The 20528-nt window shown below is 43.2% G+C and overlaps 1 protein-coding gene across 1 annotated transcript in view; it reads left to right on the top strand.

Annotated features, from left to right (window-relative positions):
• CAPN7 (calpain 7) overlaps window positions 1-20528 on the top strand; it is a 371178-nt gene that overhangs the window by 13681 nt on the left and 336969 nt on the right. The window contains exon 2 of the mRNA XM_085630640.1: window positions 3959-4074. Within this exon, the coding sequence (XP_085486766.1) occupies window positions 4045-4074 (30 nt within the window). The 5' untranslated portion in view covers window positions 3959-4044. The remainder of the gene's footprint in view (window positions 1-3958; window positions 4075-20528) is intronic.

Here is a 20528-nt window from a genome sequence, read left to right as displayed (position 1 = left end):
ACATGGCTCTTTCCTTTACAACAATATACATACATTATATACATTATCAATTAAGGATATTATCAAAAGCATGTTAATCTAAACATTGTACGTGTACATCTGAGAACTCACATTGGAAAGCCTATAATAACCAAAATACACACAAACATAAGACCTACCCCACTGACATAAGACCTACCCCCACTCAAGAAAAGACCCAAACACAAAACAACAGACTACTAGTAACAACAAAATCTACTGGCAGAAAAAAACAAAGGATACATACAGATCACTCACTCTCTAAACCGCATGGGTGCATTCCTGACTCTAGCACTCCTCCTCATACCGAGTTCTCGGTCCTTTTCCATGTTCTCAGGTTTAAAACTTGAGTTAGAACCATGGGAACCTTTACCATTCCTGTTCACCTACTTTTCACTTTTGTTCACTTTCATCACATTTTACCGTTCCACCACTATCCACCTTGCACCTCCACACTATCTCCTTTCACATCCCACCACTTTGACTGGAACCCAAAATGTGGTCCCGCCATTGACCACATGTACTGGTTTAAATACTCAAACCATATTTCCCACCTTGAAATCTAGTGCTTCGACCTGTTTCTCTCATCAAAGTATTTGTTCTGCTTCTGCTGCACCTTGCTTACTCTGGCCATAACAGTATCATCCAACCTTTTATTCTGACTCACTTTCACCCACTTATTCATCCATGCAGGACAAAAACCCTTTTACCACTTAATAACTCAAACCGTGAAACACCAGTCATCACATAAGGAGTGGTGCGGTAAAACCACAGCATACTCATCACTGAATTAGCTACAATACACTTGTTGGTGATGGCCCAATGAATACATTCCCCCAACACTTTATTCATCCTCTCGAACAGTCCATTAGTTTGGGGGTGATATAGCGAACTCTTGAGATACTTCACACCACTAGCTTCCAAAAACACTTCCACCTTGCTAGAAACAAATTGGACCCCATTATCTGGTACTAACATGGCTGGGAATCCCTCTTTTAGGAAAGCCTCCTTTAAAAACTCTATTATAACTTTAGATGTCACCTCACTCCCCAACTTTACCTCGGCCATTTACTGTATTAGTCCATCATGACCAGCGTGAATTTAGAAGTGTTAGCCAGTGAATGGAATGGCCCAACAATGTAAATTCCTACTTTTTCCCAGGGTCCACTGTGTAGCTGAATTGCATATAACAAAGGAGTTCTAACTTTCATTGACCTGTCACAGCTTGGATTCACATTCTTTGACTATTTGATCAATTTCCTTATCCATAGCAGGCCACCAAAAGGCTAACTGTAAACGTCTTTTCATTGTAGTGGCCCCTAGATGACCCTCATGAGCACCTACTATTATGGAACTTCTCAAAGAGATGGGCGGAACACATTTATCCATTCTTATCAATAACCCATCCTCCACTAACAGCTACTCTGCAACTTTGACAAACATTTTGAGATCAAAATCAAGAATCCTTTCTTTTGCCAAACCTAACTTAACATATTTCATGACCAAACATACAGTAGCATCCTCTTTAAATGCTTTTGTCCGCTCCTGTTCAGTGTAGGCTCATGACTAGGGTAAAGCTTTGGATGCCACAATACAGTCCTGTTTGTCATCATCACTACACAAATCCATATCATCCTCCTCGAATGCAGGTAAGCGTGATAGAAAATCTGCACAATAATTTTTCCCTCCTTGGATATACTTTGGTGTGAAGTCAAATTGCAACAACTTTGTAGAATGTCTAGCAATATGTGGAGTGAAATCCTTGGAATTTCTTCCACTCAGAATATACACCAAAGGCTTTTGATCAGTCTGAATTACAAATGTCATTTAAATTTCATTGCCGCCCATGAGCACGCCAACAGTTCCCTTTCAATGAAAGAGTATTGTTGGTTGTCAGTATCAGATAAGACCCGAGAAGCATAACCACTTAGCTGAGAACAGCTTCCAACCCCACATTACTCACATCCACTGTCAACACACATTTGAGTCCTAGATCATAGTTTTTCAACACTTTAGGTGATAACACCAGCTCTTATACCCATTAAAAAATTTCCTGACACTCATTACTCCACTCAAATGCAATCCCTCGCCTTAGCATGCAGGACAAGTGTCGTAATTTCATTGTATAGTTCTGTATGAATCTTGAATAAAATGTACACACAAGACAAGAAATTACTTTAAACTCACTTTGTCCACTAGTGGTTTTGGTTGTGGGATGCTTTTAACCAGAGCGGGTTTAGGTTCAATACCTTCACTTGGTATAAGGTGTCCCAAATATTCTACTTTGTCAGTAAGGAAACACATTTGTTCCTCCTGAGTACAACCCCATTGGTTTTAAATCTACTCAACACCTCATCCAATAATTTATCATGAGATGGTCTATCTCGAGCAAAGCCCAAGACATCATCTTGAAAAATGGAGGTGCCTTGCACCCCTTTGAGCATATTGGCCATCACCTTTTGAAAGACGGAGGCTGCCCAAACAGCATACAGCAATATTGATATGTCCCAAAAGCGGACATCAACACCATCAGATTTCTCGACTCTACCTCTAATTCTACTTGGTGGTAAGCCAAAGCTAAATCCAGTTTTGAAAAATATCTTGCCTCTTTCAATCCTGCCACTAACTCTGTGATTTTGGGTAAGGGATGTGCATCAACCCAGATGTCTTTATTTAGGCACCGAAAGTCAACACACAACCTTAATTCCCCACTGTGCTTGTGTGCTACCACCAAATATGACACCCACAATGAGGATTCCACTGGTTCAATTATACCTCTCCTACATAATGTATTCAAATCTTTTTCCAAATCTCTGCGGATATTGAAGGGCACATTTCTGAGTTTGCGTTTCACAGGCCTCACTCCATCCTTTACTAAAATATTTTGCTTAAAATTCTTAATCTTGCCCAATTCACCAGAGAATACATGCATGTATTTATTCATGATTATTTCTATATCTTGTTTATCTCTAATGGAAAGAATCTGTTCATTAGTGACTGGTTTCAGAACAATTCCGAAAAGTTACTGGTAAAACCAGCCTAGAATATTTAGACCCTTGAGAGCTACATACATTTTGCCAAAAATTCCAAAATATCATCTATAGACTCACACAAGTCAATACTGCATTCTTCATACAACATTGCATTTTGGTCTGGTGGGCAAACTTTGTTAAATAGGTCTTGTGTAATTATCTACATACGTACACCAGATTCCACTAATATTTTTAAGGCCTTATCACCCACCGTGATCTCAACATGAGGATCAACACATGCACTTGGGTCACCTGTTTTTATAACATCACTTTTGACATCCAGGACCATGTCTCTCAAATCTCTTCCAATGCTCTCGTCATCATTCAAAACACACTCGACTGTAACACACTTGACCGAAGAGGCTGCCTTAGATCTCTGACTTTGACACACTTTTGCAAAATGCCCTTGTTTGTAATATTGCCTATACACAAACTTCTTAGCAGAACATTGTCTTCCCCCTTTAGCATGGATGGGAGTTCGACAGCAGAAACACACATCCTGCTGTGAAAAAAAAGATTTAGGTATTTCCCCTTGTTTGCGAGCCTCAATAATTTCACTAATATCAGTTTTGATAGTTACTACTGGATCCACACCTTTGCCATCCAGATCCTTGCAGATACTTGAGACATTTCAATACTTTTGGCAGTCTAGATAGTAAGCTCCAGCGATGGGTTTCCCATACACAACAATTGTTGTTTAGTGGTTTTATCACAACAATTCCCAATGAAATGATCTCTCACCAACTGATTCGCAAAATGTTCGAACTGACAATCAGCCACTAGTGTCCTTAGTGCCGTAATGTATGTATCTACCTCCTCCACTGAATTCTGGACTCTCTTAAAAAATGTATGTCTGACAACTACAATACATGGTTGAATATCAGACCTGTTTTGTACTTTCTTAACAGTCTTTTGGAATTCGTCCTGCTCTTTCCCTTCCTCCACCCTCAAATCAGTGTCAGCAGCTCGCCCAGCACTCGTCATCAGTAAAAAGATGTCACAATCAGTAGAACAGGACACCCAGGTAAGTTTTGATCGAAGTTTTATTTCTGTAACAACAAGGTAAACTGCTGGGAGCACACATCAATGTCCAATTGTCACCAGTTCAAAGCCAATGCAAATTATGTGGAACGTTGACATTATTTTGTCAAGCTTCCACAAGCTCACTTCTGAAGGAACATTCCACTCAGGCCACTACAAAATGATCTGTCTCCCTCCTATGATTTTAGAGCCCTGGATATTTGGGTACTGATTCGAAAGCAGAATCATCCTTGTTGGAGTGTTTTCCACTTCCCATTAGATCTCCTATGCAAAGGCATGATGACTTGGTTCTCCTTTTTAGGTCGAGCCTAGAGTCAGTGCGCATGCGCTGCTCTGCGAGACTTCTTGTAGTGGAGTACGGAGTTGAAGCTCCGCCCTTCCTCCGCCCATATTTGTCATTGACTTGTGTCGTTGTCCTTTGTAAATGCTGGCTTCCGATTCCTTAATCATCTAGTTAGTCTCTCCTTGCCAGTGGTCGAAGTGGGCGAGATCGGCAGGGCACGGCGTGCCCCTACTTCTTTAATCATAGATTCCGTTCCCCTACTTTCTTATTTTAAACATGCATTCGGGGACGGGAGGAACGGGCAGAGAAGGAAAAGGACTCTTCTTTTTCCTTCTTGCCCAGAGAAGATGAGGACAGTGTCCAATTCTCCTGCCCTGCGTCTGTCAACTGCCACCCTCCTCTCTACCTCTTTATTCCCTCTCTTTCCTTCTAGCTCCTTCTCACTTACTGAAAACCGAGACCCCAAGAAACCGGTATTGTCCTCTCTTTCCTCCTTTCGTTTATTTTCTCCCCTGTGAAATGGATCCAAAAAAGTAAAAACACTTTTGCTGGAAACGTTGTCTTTTTCTGACATTTGTCAATTCCTAAGTGCAGCCTCAGGATAGCGAGAAATAAAACATTCAAAATATGATAAATAACTAACTAATTAAAGCAAGACAGAGTGGTTGCAAGGTGGCCAGATTGATTTTATTCACGCCTAAACACATTAGCACCACTTTACAGTGTTTGACAGTGAAGCGCTAATTTTGTTCATTTGTCTCTCTTTGAACAACATTGTTCTCCCTGGGTGGGAAGATGCACCATTCCTGAGGTACTAAAATACCTGCTTGATGGGTGAATTGGAAAACAAAATGTGTACAGCGGCTGTGTGTTCAAGAATTACGTTTTGTAAGGATATAAGCAATGGATAGTGAAACGGATCCCTTCCGGGCCCTGTAGTCATGTCCTTCACTTTTCATGCAAAAGCACTCACTGATTTCTGAATGATTAGTGTAAAAGTGTTAGGGTAACCATGTTCTTGCTTACATTTCATGTGCTTTACTTAATCTACATTGCCTAAGAGTTTTTGCTTTTTCTTGGATGTTGTTATTTTTTTAGGCAGCATATTGCTCTTGTGTAGTGCATAATTTGAATTGAGTCACATCCAGGTGTTTATAGCATGTCACAATTGGGTTGTAGCTGAAGGCAGTGCAAGTTTCTCTCAGTGGAGCTGTATGATGTTCAGTGGGGGAGAGGATGTGGCACTATGGTCAGAGCTGCTGAATTTGGAACTGGGGAACCAGGTTCAGCCTTTCTGATTATTAAAGAGAACCCCCAACCATGGTATTACGTTTTAAATTCTGAGTTTGTGTTTCTCCAGACGAACCACTATTAGACTATGCAGCCTACTGGTATGGTTGTCATGTGACTCCTACACCTTGTAGTCCTTTGTCTTAGATAACATTTCCTATACAGTGATTTATACACATATGATTGATTGTCTCTGTGTAATATGTGTGATGCAAAGTGCTCTGACATCCTGCACTGGTATTATTGGCGCTGTAAATTTTCTGATACTTTATTATTTTGACATTTTTACACATGCTAACAGTCTCTGCAAAGATTTTTCCTTATTAGTACCAGTGGAACATACAACTGCAGCAGTGAGAAAGGTGACCAGTCAACCTTTGCAAAGGGCCCTCCACTGTACAGCAGCACAAGTCACATGTTTTAGTAACTTTTGATCCGTTTGAGCTATAAACAATTTATTAGTTAAAATTGTCGGATTATGCAGCAGATGATGTATTGTGTGGCAAATATGGCAGAGCCATAATTATGTGGAACACATTTGAAAACTAGGATATTTTGCCATTCATGTTTGAACTGCTCTTGTGGAAAAAGGGAGAAGTGCTGATGACAGAAACTCCATGGCTGGGAGACAAATGGCTTGTGGATTCCACTTTTGAGCTTATTTGAGACGTTCTGTGATTGGAAACGTATGCCACTTTGTGAATGTATTTTAATGTCAATAAGCCATATTAAACCTTAAATAAACATGTGTATCCATTGGTTCAATTAAATAATGTAATAAGCTGTAACCGGTTAGTGAAATGGTAAACAAATACAAAAAATTGGGATATTTTGCACTTTCTGCCACACTGCAGACTCTGCCCGCAGATCCATGAGTCCTCCGGTTATTCCCGCCCTCTGATTCTGCGCCCACAGTTCCCCTACTTTTTTTCCCCCACTTCGACCACTGCTCCTTAGAACTGCCTTGTCTTCATTTCTAACCTCCCATGGCGATTGGTCCCTTTACTTTGGTTGTGACATAGTGAGTTCATGTTTGTCTGTAAGCACTATTTTCTTTAATGAATGAGTTGCTGTTCTGCAGGCACGATCTGCAGCGCACCATGCGCGCTTTCTCTTTCAAATCAGCACGCCCCTTCCATCAAGATTCCTCACCCAGAGCGCTCCTTCTTTAATTAAGAGAAATTGTAGTGCAAGGATTAGGTGGAGGCCTGGGTGTATAGCCCTCTTTATTCTGAAAACTGACACTTAGGGGGGCCGAGGAAAGCTGGATCCCAGACTGCGCTTTCACTATGTTTGTCGCCATCAGTCCGAAAACAACAGCATGTGGTGTGTAAACCTATCCAGTCCCACAGAACACCCTCTGCACCACAATCTTTCCCTCCCCTCCTACACGGAACAGACTGACCTTTAACCTCTCAGGAAACTGTGGCTGTCCACCCCCCCCCCCCCCCCTCTTTAATGTGGGGACTCAGGAAGGAGTCCCCCCCCCTCCTTGCCTGGGCGTGCTAGGCGCATCACTACCGGCGCGCTGAGGATTGGGGGAAGGTCTTCCCCACCATCCTGGCATCCTCTATTGTGCCGGACACGCCGTCTCCCACCCTACTGCTTACCCGGCGTGGGGGTGGCAGGCAAGATACAGGGAATGTTGTAATGTTTTCTTTTTCGTTGGAGGCGGAGTTGCAAGGCAATCTGGAAGCAAATGGGTACAGAAGGGTACCTCTGCAGGGCACAATAGTGGTGCCAGAGCCAAATCCCAGGAGCCTCATGGCAGGTTCCTGGAAAACCGCGTCGGCGTCCCGTTATTCGTTTGGGCGGTTGTGGGCGTGAACAACCGAGGGCTTGTCTTGCTACACTCCACCCTGAAAGGGTCGTGAGTAATAATGGACCAATGTGTCACATGATCCAGAAAGAGGATCACCCCATAAGGTGTAGCACTGTATGGGTTCTCCCCAGTGCTGCTTGGCTCATCAGGCGGGCAGGCAGCACAGTTTGGTTACAGCTGCCTGCCCTTGGATCGCCCGTAAGATGACCCACCATATTGCATACTTTGTATGGAATAAAGCTGCAGCAATATGTACCCGAACAAAAGTTGTGTTGTGTATTTATTTATTTAGCATGCATGCCATGTGTTTGTGTGGGTGGGGTGTATTGCCAATGGTGGCACTATGTTGGAACAAAAGCCTGGGTCCTGGATTACTGAGTAACCCGATAGGCCAAGCTGCCTCGCCATTCACAGAAAAATTTCAAAACAAACATAAGAGCAGGGTTAGCAGAATTGTCTCCTTTTCGAAGAGGAAAGGGGAGGGGCTTATTTCCCAGTCTCTCCAGGTCAAGGATGTATTTATAGGCCAGTCGGTAAAGCAGAGAGAAGAGGGTGTCCGTGTGTTTTTTGCAGTCAGACTGCACTCGCAGGATTTGCAACTGCAGACAGATTTGTACATCCGAATTTCCAGGTCTTGTGTGCAGTGCGTATTTTTTCCCCCTCATGTGAAGTTCAGTCTGATGTGTCCTGTAGGAGGCTGGCTTTGTTCTCAAGGGTGCCAGGGCCCCATGACAGCCAGGTACGTGTTTTTCTTTGCAAACCACGACACCAGATGGCTACTCTTTTTAGTCGAGCCCAGCCTGAACATGGCAGATAAACATAACATAGAGAGGTCAGGAGGCAGACTTAGAGAGTGTATTAGCAGGGGCAATTTAGGACCCGAGACAGCTGACGTTCAGAGCTGATCGAGAATTCCTAACCTAGAAGGTGCTGAAAATAAAAACAACTTTTTCCAGAGTAGAGATCTAGTATAATCGTGGAGAATTTCCACAATTTAAAATAATTGAACGATAGTTGCTGGCAATGTATGAACCCTACCTTCATATGTGCCACAGTCCCATTACCAAGGAACCTCGCATTTAGTGCTTGAGCTCTACTTCCTCGGGAAGAGGATGTGGCCTAACGGCTAGAGCGGTCGGCCTCGAAGCTGGGGAACAGGGTTCCAGTCTCGGCTGGGACGCTCAACATCCTGTGATTGTGGGCAGATCACCTAATCTCCCCATTCCCTAGAAATGCATTTGTCCATCTGTAATACATCTAGGGGCAGATTTACAAGCCCCTTGCGCCACTTTTGCGTCACTTTTCCCATGTTAAAAGTGACGCATATGTGATGAATAGGTCTTTCAGTTTTTCTGCTCTCTTTTGTCTTTTTTTGCCTGTGCCACAAAACACCCCTACTGCCCCATTCTATTTACTAAATGTGTTAATTTGTCTTTGATTCCTTTGTCACTTCTGTAGAATTAGGCTTGACACTACCAAGAATTGGCTCTCGCACTAAAATGCCTACAATTGCTCAAATTCGAGTTGTCAAAATGCCAAAGCCTTTGTTTTCTTGTCGTTTCTTTTGTGAGAAGCTTAGTGGTCCTTGAATTCAAACTATTAGATGAATCGAAAGTAACTGTTTAAGCATTTCTTTGTCAAATCAGTTGTATCAGTAAACACGCCCAATATCTTATTTTTAGTGACAAATGGCAAGAGCTAGTTACAAATTGTTAAACTAAATTGGCTTGCCAAGTGATTTAAATGAAGAAAAAGTTGGCCCTCTCCACCCTGTGCCACTAATGATCATAAAGGTATTCTTGTCTTTCCACTTTACAGTAAGATTTCTCCATATAAATCTCAAATGTGGCAAAAGGGTCTGGAGGATAACTCTGTGGTCTTGTCAAGGCCATTCTTTATATCCATAGGTCTCACCACCTTTACCTTTTGTGTGCATCTCGTTTAGACCTATACTAGGACAGTTAAGCGCGAGCCAAGACCTTCCACGCAGTTCACATTTACTGTGACTAAATATTTAAAGCCAGGTATGTCTTTTGACCACTTGATGCCACCCTTGTTTTTGGCATTGCCTATTTTAAAATGCCAAAGTTTTTGAATATGGAAATAGCTGGTATGAAACAAATAAAGTGGATTAATCATTTATGGACTGTGGGCCACATGTACAAACGTTAGTAATACAGATATCCTATTCTCTACAAATCGCAATTGGAAAGTCTGTGTTCCTAATGTATGAAACTCATTGATGTTCATTTAGGGTTTTCTTGTGGGAAGTAAATCTACCTACCTCATAAATATTAATGAGCTAGGCCGCAGGTTGTGACCCATTAGGACTAACACCCATCACAGAGATGGTGGCCTGCCGAGGCCAGCAGTCACCATGTCTGTGATTGGTTTTTAATAAAGGAAAACGGGATGCGTTTAAAAAGAAAGAAATGAAACCTCGAAGTTTCATTTTTTAAGGGCGGGCAGTGGTCTGAGGGGCTTTTAGTAGCAGGCAGTGGTCTTTGGGACCACTGCCTGCTCTTACAATATGTCATATTTTACATTCTCAAAGAGTAAAGGGTCCCTTGAGGACACCTTCCGCTTTGCGAATGGGTTGCCACCAGTTGTAAACTGGTGGTATCGTATTACTGTTTTGCGACTGGCATTCGTTCGCAAAACAGTAATACATACCGTAGCAATTCAGTTTTGGAAGGACCGCCCTAAACCACCCCTTCCGAATACAGAAACGCAAATGTTAAATGCTTTGTACATCTGGCCCTCAGTTTCTTGCAATAAAAACTTCGCCACAAAGGGATTTTTTTTTTTTTTTGTGCTCCTACATTTAAAAAGGATAGTACTGAAAAACCTTTGAACAGTTTTGAAAAGAAGAAATGCGAAAACGTCACTAGAATAAGGAGCCGGAAAAATTAGAGAACTTTAGCAAATCACAACAGTATTGAGAGTTTTTGAATTTCTTCTATAGAACTTGACTTCCGTCCAGTTGTCCAGTACTTTCATGCAGTTGAACACTGGATGCTAGCATCTACCTCAAGCTTAAATATCTCAAATTAGATGCCAGCATGTGGGAAATGTTCAAAGTGCCCAACCAAGCTAAATCAACTCTGCTCAACAAACGTTTCCTCCGAGCAGCCTCTTCCTTTTGCTTAGTTGATCTGAGGTGCTCTAAAGACCTCTCCTAATTCCGCCAAGGACTAAACGCTCACCTGTTCAAGCTTTTTCTGACAATCTTCTCACCACATTTTTTTTCTCTTTCCTTGGTTGTCATTTTGCCTAGCCCCCCATACACCCCCTTGAGCCCACTAAACTCTCCCTCCACATTCTGATTGTTTTCTTTTGGATTTTCAATTTTTCAATAAAATGTTCAAAATAAAATAAAAGTCAGCCTTATCTGAAACTAGAAACTATACATGGTGGTGTAAAATGGCCAAGCTGCTTTTTCCAGGCTACTGCTTAACAATACGAGGGGGCAGATTTATGACGTCTGGCGCATCTCTGCTAATCAGCAGAGATGTGCCAGAAGAGTTCACATCTGCCCACCCGTGCGCCACCATTGATGCGCCGCATTTACAATGCGGCGCACCGTGGCACTCGGATGGGCAGATGCGTGACGCATCTCCAGTCGGAAAGGCGGCGCATTGCTGGAGTTGCGTCGCAGGCGCGACGCAGCTCCAGCAAGGCTCGGGGGTGCCCTATCATTACAATGCTGCGTCAATCCTTACGCCTGCTTCAAGCAGGCGCAGGGTTTTGATGCAGCATGGGCTCAAAAGTGACAGCCACTTTTTGGAGGCGTTCCTGCGACAGAACGCCCCCCCCTGCACAGGTACGCCTACTGCTGGCGCAGGGCTTTACAACGTGACCCATCTCCCAGATGCATCACATTGTAAATACCCCGCAGCATGGCGCAGGATTTGCGCCGCCGCTGCGTCACAAAAGTGACGCAACAGCGGCGTAAATGAGGCGCAAGGGGCTCATTAATCTGCCCCTTAGTATTTTTGCTACAGCACCAGTGGAGGCAATACTCAACTCAATTCTATCAGGATCACTGATAATACACTTCACCTGGTGGTCAAGTAACTGGATGGAAACTGTGACGAAATAGGTACAGGAGACAAATACCTCCCCTCATTATGTCCAGATGCATGCAACACTACATCTAGAGAAGGTTGTTGTGTAAACATGAGCAGCCTGTTGAAAGTATGCGCAGTGACTATGGTTAGATGTGTATGATTGAAGCCTTTCAGAGGATAAATAACTGCAATTGTCTTCTTATTGTCAAAATCAAGAGCCGATTGATGTTTTGAAACTGGCAAAATTAAGCGTTTACCAGCTTCATTTCAAAGCAGTTGAAATTTGGTAGATGCAGTGTAAAGGAAGCAGTCGAAATTTGGTGGATGCAGTGTAAAGGAAGCAGTCGAAATTTGGTGGATGCAGTGTAAAGGAAGCAGTCGAAACTTTTTCTACGCCTTCTGCATTCTGGATATCACTCTCATTATGACCTGGTAAATTTGCATATATTTCCTCCTAGCCCCCATTTTTCTCTCTTTTGGCGCATTGCCTTACCCTTATCCAGTCTGCCTCTTTATCCTGTAGTCACTTGTGTCATGCTTCTTTTCACGATCTCTCTTTTCACCTTGCTTACCTTCCTTAGCCTCTGGAATCCCTTTTACTTTTGTCGTCCAGTCTCTGAAAACTTGTCATGTCTCTCCCTCCTTTTTTTTCTCTTTTTGCCCTTGCGACTCAGAGCTAGCTCTTAGCATATTATGTTCCAATTCTATCTTGCTTTGTTGTCTAAAGAGACTGGGTTAAATCATGTGTGTTTTATGTTCCTCTGTGACCAGTGGTTTCATGATAGTTGTTTTTAAAGAGGTAGTATGCAACACCATGTTGTTCTAATATGCAGCACGCTGTGAACGTCAGGAGTTGCACTTAAAACAAGCATTAGCAATGCAATAGGTCTCGCATTCACGTGAGTTTTGTTGCAGGGATTCTGCTTTTGCACAGAACTATGCGCAGGAGACCAGGACCTCAGAGAATTGTGGTGTACCAGAAAACTCCCCTCAGAACCCAGAACCCCTTATCCGACTAGCTTAGTATCCCATTCGTTAACCTAGATCTAGCTAGGTGGTCCCAATGTATAGACAAACCAGAACAAGCGACTTAGATATTTCTCAGGAGTGGTGGGAATCCAAAATACCTGTTTGTAACTATTTGTTAGTCCACAACATAATAATACAGACACGGTAAAGTTTAAAGAGTTAATTTTATAAACCTCGCGTCCTAAGATGCAGTACTTTGGCTAACACTAGCAGACTAACAGTACAGATCAGAACCATAAGCATTATTACAATACCATATAAAATGAAAGGAGCAATCATACTAATAATGACGGTGGTATACAGGCACACTCCTTTCACTAGAATCTAATACATTATTATTATTAGACTATTAGAAGGTCTCTTAGGCTAACAGGGGGGACCCCATACCGTATAGATCAGCTTAGTAGAATCACATCAAAGGATCAGCTCTCGCATGCATCAGCTCTTCTGTTCGAATGAATGTAAAACCAAACTGTTCTGCAATATTAAAGACGCTTGTCCTTCAGATATTGGCAGCTGTATGCATGATATGTCTAACAAGTGGTACGGTTAATCTAAACACAACACTCTGTACCTTCTAGTGACCCAGACGCGTTCTTTGCATGATGTACAGACCAAGGGCACATTTCACGGTTAAGAATGTGAAACAACAGTTTGTTATCCTGCAAGGCAAAGTCGAGTCAGCATTTCTAAAATGAATAACACATAACAACAGTGTCGTGTGCAGCGCAGCAGAAACGACAAGCTTGCTTGCTAAAAATGATCTCGTTTATGCTAACTTAGTGTTGTAAATAGGGCGTGGCTTAATCCATCTCACACCCCCCCATGATCGGAGCACTAGCCAAAGGGATACACTTATCAAGAACGCAGAGTTCAAGTGATTTAGAACGGAACCAAGGGCATGAACTATAAGTCCATATAAGGTAAGTGTAAAGTCCGAGAATAATAACAAAAATGTTCGTTTAAAAAATGAAAATTGATATATTAAAAAATAAGCAAAACTTTCGTAGAAAATTTACACTCCTGGATGCACCCTGGAGTGACAATGTCAATCAGTCAATCCATGAAGTTATATGCACCGTAAGTTGCAACTGCTTCCAAGAGGAACTCATTGGAGCGTTCCGCAAAAGTATCTGCCATCCAATTGAGCAAGGGAAAGGAACACACATGTTCCTCAAGCATCGGAGCATCCAGCACCATGATAGGACAACTGTCAGTCTCCTCAATATAACTCCTTTCAAGGAAATCAATAGCTGCCTCTCCGATATCCCAGTTTCCAAGGACTCCGTGTGCAGCACCCAAAGCCATAAACCCGACACCAGAACAATCAAATTCATGAGCCACTAAGGGACACATTAGTTAATCAAAATCCGGGTCAGGTGACGCCAAGTTTGACAGGCACAAGTCCAGAGCCCATTGGAAGCGACAATCTAGGCAATGAAAAACAGGTTGCACACACGTAAAAAAGGGAAACCGGAAAGACAATCCATACTTGACGCTCAATACCGCCAGTGGTAAGGTGCCGTAGAAATCAAGCATCCGGCTACGAAGATGGAGCAAGCGCAGCATTCTGTCTTGCAACTCCCGGTGTGCAGCCATACCGAAGTGCGCAAATCAACAAGAGGATCCCAGCTACCAAAGCGAGGAGCAAGGGGAACCCTCCGAAGATACTCGAAAAAATAGAATGTAAAAATGCGGGGATCACACCAAAAACAGTCTGGAAAGATGTCACGAGGCCCGAGCCCACAATTTTAAAATAATGAACAAGGCCAGTCGTAGACGAAGCATTAAAGATAGTTTGAATCAAGGTTCCAAAATGGAGGGGGTGGTCGGTATTTAAAAGAGCTTGTACCTCAGTGCGTGTGTTCGCCACATTAAGAAGAAATGTTTCACGGGACGAAGTCAAGGCAACCTCTTTTTTAGACAAAAGAGCCCTTATTCTGCTCATCCTATTGAACTCTGCGTTCAAGGTTGGAATCGCTGGCCAGATGGATATATCGAGTCGGCCTTGCGGGGGTGGGAAAAGGACGTTATTACAGCAAACTACTTTTTGTGAAACAGTCACTATGTAAGGAATACCCACTAGCATCCCACAGCAAGCTTCACTATTTAAAAGCAAATAACTACCGTTGGCAAGCAGCTTAAAAGAAGACGTTATAACTGCCATTGGAATCCCCTTTAGGACACAAGCTAAATTAGGAGCGTGTATATTGCAAGCGCCATGTAATTGTATATGTCTACAAACCACAGAGTGATCAGGAGCGGAATTGCATTCTTCACCCTTTAGGTATACCTCCTTGCCATCCCTCACGCATCTGTAAGTGAACGGAAGCGACCAAACTTCGTGCAGGAACGCATCACCAAGTTGTTCATATCTGCCGATGGCATAGTGTTTCATGCACGAACTAAACTTGAACAAACTGAACGGTAAAGTGACTAATCCGTGAATAAGCCACACGGCTGAATTTAACTCAGCTACAGAAAAAGGTAAAGGTTCTAATTTTTCAATGTGCAGCAATGCATAAATTGCATCTTTCATGGACATGAACTGCTGTTTTTCCGTCAAATTAAAAGGAAGGAATAATGATGAAATATTCATGTAATCCCACGGGACTTTCCCTGCCTTTAACGTTTGCAATGTCCATGCAAACTGCATAATTGAACGCAACTGATTTTGACCATAATACAACACAGATACATCATCTTGCACAATGTCTACGACAGAAGAAACAATATTATCTAATGTATAAATTCTAGAAGACAAATTATTAATACTATTATCTATCACAGCCAATACTTTTTCCATATTGGCCTGGTCAATAGCACGCAGTCTAGAAGCAGCTTCAATTTGCGACAATTTCCAAATTTCATTGTAAATAGCATAAGCCCATCGTTTAGACCTGCCATTTGCAGGACCCTTGATAAAATCATTCAAATCTATTTTGTCATTTAAGCGTGATAAATGAAGCTTAACTGAAGTTAAAGTGGAATGTTGTAGCCATGACTGACATAACTTACCTACAGAGTAGGTAGTCACTGTGTGTGAAGATGTAAAACGAGGGTCAACCCTAAGTTGTGTATACCAACCAACCCTCAGGATTCAATGTTGAAATATTGAAGGTGCCATTGGAAACAAGTGACTGCAACATAGTAAGGGATAGATCTGAATGATTTTCCCAACCAGGATAAGCACCCAGATCAGGGATCGAGGGAGAAATTAATTTTTTAGATATAGCCAATCCAAAACAGGTGGTCTGAAAAATAGACGAATTTAAAAATAAGATATGGTTAGGGATAAGACAGGCTCGATGCAAAGCTTCTGTTCCTTGTACCTGCCACGGTTTAGTTCCCCAAACCGATTTAAGATCAATAAAAGCTCTCCATACGTCATAACCCCCAATAGCCAATTCATCCATAAAGGATTTGGAATATAATAATTTTGTGTGTGTCAGTCTGACCTTAGAAGTGGGTTCTACCGCCACCTTAAAATAAAAAGAATCAGGGTTAGACACACTAAAATCTGAAAAATATGTGAATTTTTTCAATAAAGTAGCAGAGCTGCCAGTCATAGGGACAGGAGAATGTTCCCATTGAGTGAAATTAACAAAATTTCGAAAAGTATTTGCTCTGTGTAGGAAATGTGTGCCATAATGTTGAAAACAAAATTGCTCATCGTAGTTTGCAGTATTTAAGTACAAATCTTCAGCATCAAATGCAGCATAATATTTAAATCAGAAAACAGTGCTTCTATTGCTTGTACATCCCAATCATCTGAGCGGATGTTTTGTTTAACTACATCACCCATAGAAACACGAAAAACAGTTGGCACATTAATAACTTCGGTGGGACCATGAATTTGAAAGTTCACTGCATCCCAAGCAATCCCATCACGTACAGGCTAAGCGGTGATGTTCACAAACGTCTGGTCTCTTTTCATGATGTGTGATGAGGAATGGGGGGCCAAAGTTCCATCAATTAATTGAATTGTAGAACGCTCATTCAGGTAGTGTCCATTGAGAAGTCTAAAAAACACTACCACAAAGCCAATTGTCATGAATAAAAAAATACAAATCAGCACCAGCCAGATGTAAGTCCAAGGTGCAACCAAAAAATGTCTCTTGAACCAGGCAAAAAATATAGAAATTTTGGAAGGGGCAGTGGAAGTCAATGATTCAGTTTCAAAGGAAGACTGGGACTGGGTAAGTGTTGTTGTATGTAATAGAGGCAAAGCGACTTCTGCAGGATAAGCATACTCGGGATCAGTAGGAAAACCACCAGCAGTAGGTGGCGGATCAGTAACTGTGATCATCTCAACGGAAACCTCAGGCACGATGATAGAGGGTGGCACCACAACAGAGTTTTTTAGCATCGAAGGGCAGGAAACCGAAGGTGTCATACTATGGAGAATCGGCCACCCTGTGTAGCTTGACATTTTCAATTGAAATGTACCTGTTTTCCTTGCGACCAGGAAGTGGGGGTAAAACAACTGTACGTGTACCCAATACTCCAAGCACCGGGACTGGTGCATGATAAGAGGGGCCAAACTCCTTCTTGTTCTCCACCTTCTCACGGACCAAGTCACCAACTCGAGGCAGCCAGCCGACTACCGGAATCAGGAGCGCTTCTTCAGATGTAGAGGGCACGTGTTCCTTTGCCAGAGTGTCTCTTGCTTCTTGTAGATTCTGCAGTACAGCACAGTGGTCATCTAGGTCAAAAGGCGCGGCAGCCGCCGCCATGTCTAGACCATCAAGGTCCGGAACAAACATTCGCACTCCAAAGAGCATCATGTACGGGGTCCGCCCACCCAGAGACCTTCTAGGGAGGTTATTAAGTGCACGTTGAACGTCATACAAGTGGGCAAGCCAGTTCCGGCCTGTACCTAACACCTTGGCTGTCAACGATTGCTTTAGGTCACGGTTCATCCGTTCCACAACACTATTGCCCTCAGGCCGGTATGGAGACGAAAATTTGACTTGGACCCCCAAACTTCTCATTGCCTCTTTGTAAGCCTTAGAGGCGAACGCCGGGCCCTGATCAGAGTGAAGGGTACCACACGCAAAACTCCCTATAAAGACACGCAATGCTTTGATGACAGTCCTGGCATCCGCACTCCTTTGTGGCCACACCCACAGAAAACGTGTGCACGAATCCACTGCAACCAAGATGTACTTGTACGCAGTATCAGAGGTAAAAGGACCGCAGTGATCTAAATAAACACACGCTAGTGGTTGATTAGATATATGCAGCTGCGTTGGAGGTGGACGCGCAACAGAAGAAGGTTTGATCTGCTGGCAAATGTCACAATTAAGTACATAAGCCCGCGCTTGTTTATATAAACCGTACCACCTTTAACGTTGCTGTAAAAGAGACACAGTTGCTGACACTCTAGCATGCGCAGACGCAACACCTTCGTGGGCAGCTGTTATCAAATTTGGTCTGCAGTCCGCGTTGGGAATCAATCTATCACCAACGTCGTTAATCCTCACTAATGGGACTTTATCAGGACTTAAGTGATAATGGTATCGAGAAGGGAAACCTCTAGGGAAGTTTGTCCCTGTCTCAGAGGCAGCAATAGCTGCCAAGATGTCAGCATCTATCTTAGATTTTGATCTTGTAACTGCTGCTACTAAATATGTCGCCATTGCTGTTTTAGCTGCCTCGTCAGCCAAACTGTTACCGACAGCATGGACCTCAACTCGTTGGTGACCAAGAGTGTGAATTACATTCACAAGTGGCAGACTCCCTTTGAGTTCCGACACTCGAGCCCAAAGCGTTTTATGCTTCACTGCGCTACCTTTGGAATCACGAAAACCATTCATAATCCAAAAAAGTAAATTGTCGTTGTAAGATTGAACACAATAGTAAGAGTCACTCACTATAAGGGTAGTGACTCTGTGATCAGCAAACTCAAGTGCAAGCACCAGAGCACGAAGCTCCGCCAGTTGCGCGGTACAATCACCCAATGACTGCGTATGCACTGCATCAGATTTGAACTCTCCATTCACGAAAGTACCGACTACAATTGCGCAAGCCGCTGAATAAGCGTGCCTTGATCCAGTTGCGGGTTGCGCCGACCCATCAGTGTATATGACACAATGGTATTCCTCGATGGGGCGCAATGACAGAGGAGCAGGATGAACGAATTCATACTCCAAACTCTCCTGAGTCTGCAACGCCGCATCAAAGATGTATTCGACGTCAGGCGAAGCTAAGGAGGTTGCCCATTGTATCCACCTTGGATGCAAAGCCTTAGAATTCGGTACACTAGCTTTAGTGACTGCTTCGAGAGCAGGAAACGGTGTTACCACCAGCATGCGTTTTCCCTGTGATAGCGCTCGTTCTTTCAGGATCGCCATCTGAACTGCTGTGAAGACTTTTTCAACAGTGGAAAATCGCAGCTCAGCCGAAGTGTACAGATGAGATTTGTAAGCAATGGGGACTGTGTCACCCTCATTGAACTTTAAGTACGTGAAACCTTCCGCGCCTGGAACAATTCTAATGACCAGGTTGGTGTGGTTGTCACAAGTTTTTAGATATTTAGCTGTAAGAAGATGAGTTTGCAAAGTATACAATGCCAACGAGTGCTCTGGCAGCCAGCAAGATCTGGTATAAGTTGGTTGTATCAAGGCATAAAGCGTCTTGATACGCTGGGCATAATCAGGAATGTAGGATCGACCGAAATTCAGAAAACCCAGCAAGGATTGTAGTTTTTTCAGTGTCGTAGGGATACGAAGGTTTGCGCATTTCTCAAGGAACTGCGGTGCCAAGCCTCGACCTTCATTATTGAGTTCGTACCCCAAGAACAACACTGTAAATTCTGCAATGTGGGACTTCTTAAAGTTAAACTTGTAACCGAAGTCCGCAAACATAGTCACTATGTTATCCACACGAGCAAGGTGTTGAAGCAACTCGTCGTCAGTCAGATAGATGTCATCAACATACGAGTATGCTTCCGGGTCTACCATCTCCAAGAGAGAGACCACGCGAGCGGCAAAAACTCCAGGGCTGTTTTTATAGCCCATCGGGAGCCTTTTGAACAATTTTTGTTTACCACCCGAGGTGAATGCTGTCCACTCATAACTAACAGGGGCCAGGTTATGGCAATAAAAGCGATTGGATAAGTCGAGCGTAGTTTTAAAACGTTTTGTCACAAGACTATCTACGAGAGCCGAACTATGAAAAGTATGTACCGCACACGTCCGGCCATGCGAGTTTAAATGCCGGTAATCCAAAACTAGGCGGTACGACCCGTCAAGCTTCGTTACAGTGAATAAAGGATTATTCATGGGTGACACACATGTCTCAATCACTCCTTGATATTCCAATTGTTCAAGGATAGACGCGACGTGAGGTCTTGCCTCGCGACGCATGGGATATTGGGGTTGAGGCTGGGGATCGTATCGCAATGGAATCTCGTGATTGGGAGAGCATTTGTCCCAACCAACCTGTTTACGATATAACGCAGGCGCAAGCACCTGCGCCCACTCCCCGGCTAACCTAGTAGACTCCTCCGTGGGCACTGCGTGCCCAAAGGAAGGAAGTATAACTTCCTCTCCTCTAGGGGCGTCCAAAATGAAAGCCGGAGGCCAATCTTTCTCCGCCAAAAAAATATCATAGGTGGTAGTAAGATTATCCCAAAAAACCACTTTAATTTTGCGTTGTATGTCACCCTCAATATTAAGGACTATTTCAAATAATCTTTCCGGGGGGGCTACGCGAGTATCAGCAGTTTCAACTGTCACATAAATGTCAGTTGCTGTCGCCTCCAGAAATGGACGCAATGCTTCCCGCACTACTGTAACCTCCGCCGCGCTGTCTAGCAGCGTTAGTGCCCATGTCAGGTTCCGAAGCTGTGTCCTGACCATCTGAGGCATATCTCGCTGAGATAGCAGCAACTTTCTTTTTCTGAAATGGTGGATGTGGTCTGGCAGCGTCTTCCTGCT

The sequence above is a fragment of the Triturus cristatus genome, chromosome 10 (assembly GCF_964204655.1).
Source record: "Triturus cristatus chromosome 10, aTriCri1.1, whole genome shotgun sequence".
Taxonomy (NCBI): Eukaryota; Metazoa; Chordata; class Amphibia; order Caudata; family Salamandridae; genus Triturus; species Triturus cristatus.
This window is presented reverse-complemented; position numbering and strand designations above follow the sequence as displayed.